This window comes from Dendronephthya gigantea, unplaced genomic scaffold, assembly GCF_004324835.1.
Source record: "Dendronephthya gigantea isolate DGI-Jeju-01 unplaced genomic scaffold, DenGig_1.0 000059F, whole genome shotgun sequence".
NCBI classification, from domain to species: domain Eukaryota; kingdom Metazoa; phylum Cnidaria; class Anthozoa; order Malacalcyonacea; family Nephtheidae; genus Dendronephthya; species Dendronephthya gigantea.
The window spans coordinates 189,975-200,297 of record NW_021163069.1 but is presented as its reverse complement, the minus strand read 5'-3'; the positions used below and the strand labels follow the sequence as shown (position 1 = coordinate 200,297).

The following is a 10,323-nucleotide window of genomic DNA, read 5'->3' as shown; positions in this document are numbered from 1 at the left end:
AAACAAAACATATTAATTCTGATCTAAAGATGTTTTAAAAGAACTATAAAATGACATCCCCACACATATATTGCGATTTTGTGAACCGGCGACTGTAAATTATTTACAGTCGGTTAAAAGACTGGTATAAATACCTGACTTACCGGGAAAATTCAGATAGGGGGCACCATTTGCAACTGAAACATGGACGACAGTCACTGGAAATGGGCAACAAGCAACATAAATATGAAAAACACACCGGAAAATTACCCGGTATCCCTGTAGTCTTTCAGTGAAGGATTATTGGTCTAAAACAAAAATTATTTCCGAATATAAAGCCAACTAAATCAAAGTTTCCGTGCCAAGGACGTTTTCCACTAGGCGGAATTTTAGGCGCAGAGCGGAATTTTAAGGAATTTTAAGGAATTTTAAGGGATGCGTATTTTGTGGAATTCAACGTATGCTGGACACTCCTTGCACTACTTCGCTTCTCCCGAAGTAACACGCAATCAACGCTTTTCATTTGGTGCATAAATGGGTTAAAAGTGAGTCCTTTCAATTCGAAAGTGTTCAATGACAGTAAAATTTTAAAACACCGACGTTTTAGAGGAATTTATTGAGCCTTATAACTGCGAGAACCGAGAAGTTTGCCCGGCAGATTCAAGGTGATATTTTTACTAGTGCATGCAGGTAATATACCAACTTATATATCTTTGTTAATCGATGCTCAAGGCAAGTTTCAAAACTTTGCCGTCAGAGTGATGGTATAGATCAAATCATAAATGTGGTTTTCACCGCTGTTATATAGTAGACTGGCAATAAAGGATGTGTTAACGTGTGTGACCGTTTATAACTTTATATATTAAAAGTCGGCCTATAGCTGGTATATACAGTAGTCCCCGCTAACACGAACTCGCTTAACTCGAACTCCTCATGTACTAAAACTCGAACTAAATCCAATTCCCCTTGGATTTGGTAATATTCTTTATAGTAATTTAGTCCGCTTACGTAATTTACTCCACCAACAAACTCGTACTCAAAAACCCGGCGACTACGAGTTTTGGTTGATGGCGTAAGCAAACAACGCGCGAGAATGACGAATCTCGTAGTCGTTGCTAAAGCACCCTAATATGAGGAGCGCATCGGGAAATTACCAGGTATCCTGTGGGCCAATCCGCCAAAAAAGTCTTTCAGTGAAGGATTGTTGGTCTAAAACGAACCTTATTTACAAAAATAAAGCAAACTGATGACTAATCAAATTTCCGTGCTAAGGGACGTTCTCCACTAGGCGGATTTTGGGCGCGGAGCGGAAGTTTTCAATGTCTGCACGCTTCAATGGTATGTTTTCATGCAAAATTCCGCCAAGTGAAAATAGCCTTACAAAGTGGAAAAATAAGGGAATTTTTTCCTATCAACGTATGCGCTGGACACTCCATGTATTATTTCGCTTATCCCGAATTAACACGCCGAGTTCATGCGAATTAACACGCCGACTTCAACGCGTTTCATTTGGTGCATAAATGGATTAAAAGTGAGTCCTTTCAATTCGAAAGTCTTCAATGACAATAAAATTTTAAAACATCGGCGTTTTAGAGGAATTTATTAAGCGAGAAGTTTGCCCGGCAGATTCAAGGTGATATTTTTACCAGTGCAGGTAATACAAACTTATATATCTTTGTTAATCGATGCTCAAGGCAAGTTTCAAAACTCTGCCGTCAGAGTGATGGTATAGATCAAATCAAAGATGTGGTTTTCACCGCTGTTATAATTATAGTAGACTGGCAATAAAGGATGTGTTAACGTTTGTGACGGTTTATATATTAAAATTCGGCCTAGCTGGTATATACAGTAGTCCCCGCTTAACTTCTCGAACTTTGGTTTCGAATCATAGATCAGCAAACTTTAAAATGTGAGAAGATCTAGCATTTTGACAACTGGAAACTATCGAAATAAGTCAAATAATCGGTGTATAAATGTATAATTGATTTTATGCATTCCATCCTGACGAGCTTGACAATTAATACAAAGTCGAAATAATACTCCATTTTCATACCATGATGTTACATTTCCGCAGCTTGTTACTGGGCATGAAATTGGTAATTACGAATAAGACTCCCTACATGAGTTTGGGATATTTTGGGCTAGGAGTAAAATTTCCCCTAGCCAGTTTATTATTCAAAATGTTAATTTTAACAAAAATTCTTTATATATATTAATTGTTCATATGCGTCAAAAGTGTTTTGCCCAGTAAGGTGAGGGCACAAATCGCGCCATCTATGACAACTATAGGATGCAGAGATGGGGAGGAGGTGGGCTTAGATAAAAACGTTTTGTTTGATAGTTGATTCTTGTCAGTTGACTTCGGCGACTGATTCTACTCGCTTATGAGTAGCCTTATTTAACCGTTCTGGTGATGCCTAGGCTCCTCCTTATCCGGATATCTGCCGGAACGCCATTCCTCGTCATCTTTACACCTGCCTAACACTATTATATAATCCTCACACTATCTTGACCCTTTAGCCCAAAACTCCTTCAAACCCATTAACACAGGACGGAATACATAAAATTCCTATTGGCTAGCAAATATCTTATTTAAATTTTAAAAGATTATCTGTAGTGTCACGATCGTTGTTGATCATGCAAGCTTTTTTAGTTCTTTTTGTACCATCTCTACATATTAACTTCAGTTAACTTTAATGTCCAGTTAACTTTTATGGTGTCGCTGCTCTAATCAGTATTTCATTATCATATAAAGCAGGATTTTTTAGCAAATAAACGCATTAACTGCGGCAATCCAAATGTACGCGTAAATATAAACGTAATCTGACACCAACCCCGCTTAACTCAAACCTCCGCTAACTCGAACAATTTTTCTTTCGCCTTGGGAGTTCGAGTTAGCGGGGGAATTCTGTAGGTAGATGATATATGGCGTTTGAATATCGAATTTAAAATTATAATAAGTGCACGGCAACCAGGTATATAATCCATCGCAATTATCGCTACTCTGGTTTAATTAATGAAAGTAATCACCACACAAAGATTAAATTCACGACCCAACGTTTCGACACTCCGGTCTAGTGTGTGGTTTCTGTGTGGAGTTTCTATGATGAAGAAAGCTGCCGTAAAACCCTTGACCCACTGGAACATATTTTCGCCAATGGGTGAAAAACACGTGCTGTATACTCTACACCATGTGGTGATTCGAGAAAGAATGTCTAGCGTTGTTTAGATTGACAGACTGTGGCACTCAATGCCAATTATTTGTGCCCTAAATGGGGATGACGGAAATCTCCTCTCAAAAGAAATTTATATCTGATTGTCAAATGACGTCATCCAAATGGAATGACGGAAATAAATCACCTCCCACTAGAATATTTAAATCAGATGACGTAATGTTGAGATTACATAAGGGCCAAAGTAATAGGGAGTTTACTAGGGGAGTTTAATAGAGAGTTTACGATTCACGAGTTACGACGCGGCCAGCGCGACGATGCGCTTGCAAAACAAAGAAACTCCACGCGCGAGACAATATGTATCCATAATTTGTGATCCCTCAACTGCGTTGTGATTCTTACGACCCCTTCACAAGTGAGCCATTTTCATCGCCTCTCGATGACTTGCAGCGGCGACATAATAGTTTTTTGATAGCTTATATGAAACTGCAATATCAGCTACATCGGAGGTTCTTAGCACAATTGAAACGTTTGTATGATTACTTCAAAGCCCTGGCAGCATAATTAATTTCCTGTAGTTAATTTTTAGTAAAATTATTACTATTTCGACGTCGAGATAACCCTGTCGTAGATCGTAAACTTCATATTGTTTATGCATGCAAGCATGTTGATTGAAACTGATCCGCGGAAATTTATCACGAAAATTAATTTCGCGTTTCCTTAACAATTGAAACTTTTTACTATTAAAGGATATATTGGTGGAAAATTACAGTCGAAAAATGTTACGAAAAACAGCCACAAAATGACAAGTACATTGAAAACTGTTTCACATAAAAGGTAATTCGTATTTGCAGTATTATTATTATTTTTATTCTATAATTATGAAGAAGCACAATAGAGCTATATGCACACCATAGTTGAACCAATTACCTAAACGTTGACTTTGGAAAGAAAGATAGTAATCATTGTTTGTATATATGAGCGCCAAACATGCTGGAAACTTTAAAAGGGCATGTTAGTTTGAAATATACAGCATTGTGCTTATTGTGCTATTGTGTAGCTAATTGCCTTCAGGCTACACTGCCTTGGTAGCTTTTACGTAACACTAGGTCACACATTCAATCTACGTTTGACTGTCATATAGTAAAGACGTTTGATTACGCGCAAATAATTCACAAAAAATTATCTACGACGATTGGAGTATATATAAGTGTAAACCAAAGTACGTAAGTTTAATAGTTATTCGTTGTATAATTTATTGTTTATAGTTAGTTTGTTAATGACATTGACATTGTGTTTTGCTGCATGGTTTAAGCAATTTAGTTTAGTAGTTTTTACTGTCATGTCTTAGTTCGAACCTACACCAGCCACATCTATATCTACGTTTGCGTCTATTCATCAACCTAAAATGTAGTTTTCAATTCTACGCATCTACAATATATTATCTACGCCTAACCTACGAGTTACCCATCGTGCTATACCGATTCAAATATCTCGACACGTTGCATGACTTGTACAAAGGCCCTTGTTCTAATTGATTAAAATTTATTAGTTGTACATTCGTTGTTGAGTTCGAATATTCTATCTCACTTGTATCGGCATCTAACCTGTAACTCTTGTTTTCTGCGACCGGGAGTTACAGGACAAGCATTTGATCATTAAAACAGCATGGTTATCCGTGTCAAAATATTTGACATGATAACCAAAGCATAGTTATATTGCTTTATGTTTGTATATGAGCATGAAATATGCTTGCAACTTTACATGAGACAAGCATTTGACCATTAAAACAGCGTGGCTCCTCTCATAATTTAATCTTTCTGCTTAAGACATGCGAGAAGCCAACAACTACAGCGCCATAGTCAAACTTGCAAGAGGAGACTCTTTGGTTGTTTGTATTGTTTAATGTTTGTATATGAGCGCCAAACATGCTGGAAACTTTACATAGAACAAGCGTTTGACCATTAAAATAGCGTGCATGGTTATCCATGTCAAAATTTTTGACATCATAATTACCAAATCATGGTTAATTGTAAGCTATTGGACTTACAGAAGAAATCCGTCGGAAATAACTAAATATATGAGGAAACACCCCCCCCCCCCAAACTTTGTTCTAGTTTCGGATTTGCTGGTAATGAGTTAACAATTATTCGCCGAAAGCGCGGTGAATATCTACAGAAAAAACGCTCATAATATTATTTTTGTCAACCAGGTCAAAATTAACCACATTAACAGAGAACCATAAACGATGGTGCGTCTTTGGAATTGCTCTCAACCATGTCGTCGTCCCTGCAATACGTCCTGTTCTAGAGCAGGAAATTCTCAAGGAGTACAACGACCTTAAATTGAACCACAATATTCATGTTCAGACCAGACACAGCTTTCCCTCGCCGAAATATCCAACTGGTAATGCCATGAAATACGAGAACATCAACGGGAATGATACCAAGTTAAAAGCCCCGCATCATAAAAAGTTTGATTACTCCAAGTTTGACTACAAAGTTACTTCCCATATCGACTTTGCCAAGCTCTTTCTGCAGAATTACATGGCTAAGCTCAGCGCGTTCGACAAAACTTGTGATGCATCCGCTGTGCTTACTCTACTTGGAAGAATTCCAGTGTTTTCTGCTGCTCTCCAAAATGCGGCAAATGTTGTTAGAGAAGGTAGAAACGCCTGGGCTCATTGTGATGTCACTAAGTGGAATGAATCCAACTTCAAGAAGAGTTTTGACGACATGGAAAAGCTGCTAAGTGAAGTTGGTTTATCTCCTGCAGATGAATCGAGGGTTTTAGCGGATCTTAATGACTGGAAAGACAAAGTTATGTGTTTTTTATGTAATTTTTTACTTGTTGCATATATTCTATTCCGTATTGCATGATAAAAGAAGCAAAGTTTTAAATAGGAATATTGGCCTCAGAATGGTTTCTAAATTATAGTTTTTCTTGTTTTAGGTGTTGCATTGTGTATGAATGCTTCAATTGATTCGGAGCTAGTTAAACTAATGCAAGAACATGTTACTAAATTGTCAAGTCACGTGAACAAGATGGCGTTTGAGAGTCAAGAAGAATTGTGCAACTTGAAAGAAATTTTAGAAAATACTGACGAAAATTTACAAAATTGCGAGAAACGAGTTAAAAATATGGAGCTTACCCAGGATACCATGCAAGATGAACTAAGTTCCACAATTGACCAAGTAGAACAACTGAAAACCAATCAAGAAGTTCTTCAAGAAGAACAGAGTTCTATTTCAGCCAGAGTTGATTTACATCAGGCCGGACATGAAGCCATTCAACAACGTGTCACAAAAATAGAGGGCCAACAGAATATTTCTTACGGTATTGTTTAAATGTTGCAATTAGTTATCATTTATATAACTTACTTAAGATAAAATCGGACATTTTTTATCCTCCGTCTATGGAATCCGAATTTTCTTCCCATTTGCGAAACAATTTTTTGCGCACACGGTAGTTTGCTCTGTTTTTTGTCGACTAATAGACCCTTTGCATGTTAGACTACCTCTTGATCTGTGCAAAATAATCCAATCAAATCACCACAGCTGAAAAGAGCGTACTAAAATTAGTAAAAATGCAAAGTTTGGTTGCGAAATGTCGTAAAATACGGAAAATATAGCCTTGCAAAGTTTGCAAATTTGTATACTTTTGTTTAACGCACGCAAAATGTTACCACATTCGGGCCCAAAATGGTAACTTTTTTCGTGCATTAAACTAAAGTATACAAATTTTCAAACTTTGCAAGGCTATATTTTCCGTATTTTACGACATTTCGCAACCAAACTTTGCATTTTTACTAATTTTGGTACGCTCTTTTCAGCTGTGGTGATTTGATTGGATTATTTTGCACAGATCAAAAAGTAGTCTAACATGCTAAGGGTCTATTATATTGCGCGAAATTCCAAGGAAATAAAATTTCGCAAGATTAGTATTGTCACAGTCCTAATAAAATATTTAAATACTGGCCCAGTATTCTATATCTGAGCTAATGATTAATCTGGTTGATCCATGAATCAAGTTACTTAGAGAGGTTTTAGTTATTAGTATGTTACATGCTTCATAATTGAGGCTAAATTTTGAAATTTTAGGTTTCTCGATTGTACTTCTGACATTGAATATTTTGCTGGACGTTACGATCCGACACAAGCCTTTGGCTACTGCAAGATTTCAACAAGTGGTTCAGTGATTTGGTAACTCAAGAGCCTATGTGCTGGGTGATGCCGCAGTTGGCAAAAGTCATGGCTGCTGTCGTCATTCAGAGAGCAAAGAAAGATGGAAACAGCAGCTGCGTACTTTTGTCGTCACTACGATGGCACACGTCGTGATCCCAGGTATCCTGTTACTATCGCTTATCAACTGTGTAATTGTAATAGTCAATATGATAGAGTTGTGAGGGAATCCGGATACAAAATATGTTGACTAATGCTAAGCTAGGAGTTCACGAGCTGTTTACAAAATTGCTAGAAGAGCCATTAAGTAAATGCAGTCCCATTGCGAAAAAACTTTTTGATTGATGCACTAGATGAGGCAGAGTATTTCTCCAGAAAAGATTTTCTTGATCTCATAATGAACCGTTTTCCAATGCTTCCTAAATGGCTCGTTTTCTTCATCACTAGTCGACCGGAGGACATCGTCCATTTCAAATTGCAAACGTACAACCCATGTATTCGAATTTGTGCAGGTAATAGCGATAGTGCAGGCTTTTATGAACAGCATAAACAGGATATTCAGCGCTTTTTAGAGAATAAGATAAACTTTGTGGGTCTGCCCTACACTGCTGAACAATTAACAGAAAAATGCAATGGAATGTTTTTGTACGCTTTCTACATTGCGGAACATCCTGACCAGTTTAAGGATGGTGCACATATTTTCCCTGATAATATTAACGAATTCTTCTACAAAAATTTCGAACGCGTCAAAGAAAAAATAGGTAAGGATATTTATAGAAAATTGTTCGGCTGTGCTTTGGTGGCGCCTTCTCCACTTCCTGTTTCATTTATTTCGCTTTTCTTTTGAAAAGAGAAAACAACGCTTTAAATGAGCAAGAAGTGATTGATGCTGTTTCGCTGTTTGTTGCCTTACGAACTTCAGAAAACCTTTGCGTTTCTTCACGCTTTGATTCCGTTCTGGTTAACTGACGTACAAAAGGCGTCTCGAGAATTGTTCATTGACAAAGTTGTGTCAAGCAAATACTTTACAAAAATCATCGTTGAATTTCTCCATTGTTTTCTTGAAGAACAACAAAATGACACTTCGTTTGACGAGACTTCACCCGATGTAGTGACATATATCTTAGTTATTGGATTTCGTTTGTTGTATCAGTCAGGTACAGATGTGTCTGTTAACTCTGAAATTGTTTTTAGGTGCCTGACAAACTACTACTTTCTTAAGCAGCGATTAGAAAGTAACAAACTAGGAATTTATTCTCTCCTTGAAGATCTAGAGTTATCTGTTTCCAATATGGCGTTTGATCAGGAGAAAAAAGCTATCCTAGATAACATCGCTTCGGTTCTTAGGGAAGACAAATATATTGTTCTTGGAAATTCTGAACTTCTCGCCTCTTGTCTCCGGAAAGCATCTCAGCTTACACAGGCCAATATTACGCCTCCAAATGTTTTAGCTCACAGTAGAATTATCCAAGTCCAGTCATGTAATGCATTCGATCATTCGATCTTTGTCAGGAATATTTTATGTGACATGAAGTTCTGTACATCCTCTCATAACAAAAGCTTCCTTGCTGGAGGGAAAGGACGATATATATTTTTGTATGACTCGGGTTCTTTCCAAAAAATTTTCGGGCCAATTGAGGTGGCGATTGAAAGTAACCAATGTATATCGCATTTGGAATTTTCACCAGATGACAAATTCATATTTTTTGGGAGACTTGACCGATGGTTATCAGTGGAGGAAGAAAGTGTCGTGGAGAAAACTCAGTTTAAAGGGAACTCTAAATGTTATGAATGGGGTTCGTTTATTTCTGATGGCCAATATATTGCGGTGAGTAGGCAAATTCCTAAACATCCCTTTTGTTTGCGTCACATGCTTTCTAGATGGGCAATTAAGGAGTTGGCTTTATGTGGTGAACTTTGTCCGAAAGAAAGATGGTTAGGTTATACTCGGGAAATGCATGATAAAATCCTCTTACCGTTTGCTGGTTCGCACAAAAATTGTGAGAACTATAAAGAACTTGACAATCCGGAGATGGATATTCGCGAAAGAATTTCTTTTTATTATGCTGATATCTTTGAGCGTCAAATCTGGAATGTCGAGACTGGAAGGCCTGTGTTAGAAGAGATGTTTTCCTCGCAGATGAAGTCAATGCCATTTTTCTATCTTTGGCACATTTTTTCAGTCATGCCTATTGAATATATCATATCACATGCAGAAGATATTGCGCTTCATGACATTGCAATATTTCACGCCTTTTCTAGAATTTTTGGTCGGGTGATCACTGTAATGGACGAACTGACAACTGACTATACAAGCATCAGTGAGGAACGTTTTTTTGAACGTTTTTTTGAAGAATCTCAGCTTTTAAGGGAACGTTTATTGCATTATGTAAATGCAAAATTACGTAGGGAGCAGGAGACCATCTTTAAGGACTGTTCTCCGTGTGCATTAACTGTAGAAGAAGATCACCTGCCAAGTGAGAAAAATATTCATTACATTTCCCAAAGTTTAGAACATGATCTATTGAAAAAGATAGGTCTTCTAGAGAGGGACGATATCTCTTTAATGCCTTTTACAACATGGCAGAAAAGGTTTTACGGCAAACATTATCTTCTCGGAGCAACGGTAAACGAAGATATGTTAGAACAGTCTTCTCGAGGTAAAAATAGATATACTTTGCCTGCAAAGTGTTTTGGTGACTCTCGTAGTGCCACTAATGGGAAACAGCTTGCGATAGTTATTAATAGTAAGTTCAAGCTGCTTGAAGCTGATATAAACGAAAGATTTCGGAAAAATCCTACAGCTTGTTTTCTCTATATCGAAATGTTGTATGATCTTGCTTTCATCCACGACGATTATATTTTCTATGTTTCTGGGCAGAAACTGTTCAAAGGTTCTCTTCAGACAGGCAAAGATATTGAGTGTACTTCACGATTTGTCCCGTTTCGTTGCTCATTTGAACACGACCACCACGGTGAATTTCAATATA

General features: G+C 37.4%; 2 protein-coding genes across 4 annotated transcripts in view; both read left to right on the top strand.

Annotated features, from left to right (window-relative positions):
- The first annotated feature begins 455 nt into the window (after window positions 1-455).
- LOC114530011 lies at window positions 456-6,100 on the top strand. Of its 3 annotated transcripts, none has more exons than XM_028551581.1 (3): window positions 456-644; window positions 3,902-3,989; window positions 5,365-6,100. In XM_028551581.1, exons 2-3 carry the CDS (start codon window positions 3,955-3,957, stop codon window positions 6,029-6,031), a joined length of 702 nt encoding a protein of 233 aa, XP_028407382.1. In that variant the 5' UTR covers window positions 456-644; window positions 3,902-3,954; the 3' UTR covers window positions 6,032-6,100. The 3 variants fall into 3 exon arrangements, with proteins under 3 accessions (XP_028407382.1, XP_028407380.1, XP_028407381.1); XM_028551579.1 differs by having other exon boundaries at window positions 456-669; XM_028551580.1 differs by lacking the exon at window positions 456-644 and adding an exon at window positions 1,560-1,633.
- LOC114530010 overlaps window positions 6,090-10,323 on the top strand; it is a 31,542-nt gene continuing 27,308 nt past the window's right edge. Inside the window, exon 1 of the mRNA XM_028551577.1 lies at window positions 6,090-6,488. Within this exon, the coding sequence (XP_028407378.1) occupies window positions 6,119-6,488 (370 nt within the window). The 5' untranslated portion in view covers window positions 6,090-6,118. The remainder of the gene's footprint in view (window positions 6,489-10,323) is intronic.

Bases quoted from the DNA above. Each gene is read 5' to 3' on its own strand.
- LOC114530011 (XM_028551581.1), top strand. From the start codon at position 3,955: ATGACAAGTACATTGAAAACTGTTTCACATAAAAG. The intron at 3,990-5,364 runs GTAATTCGTATT...TTTGTCAACCAG, and splicing joins AAAACTGTTTCACATAAAAG to GTCAAAATTAACCACATTAA.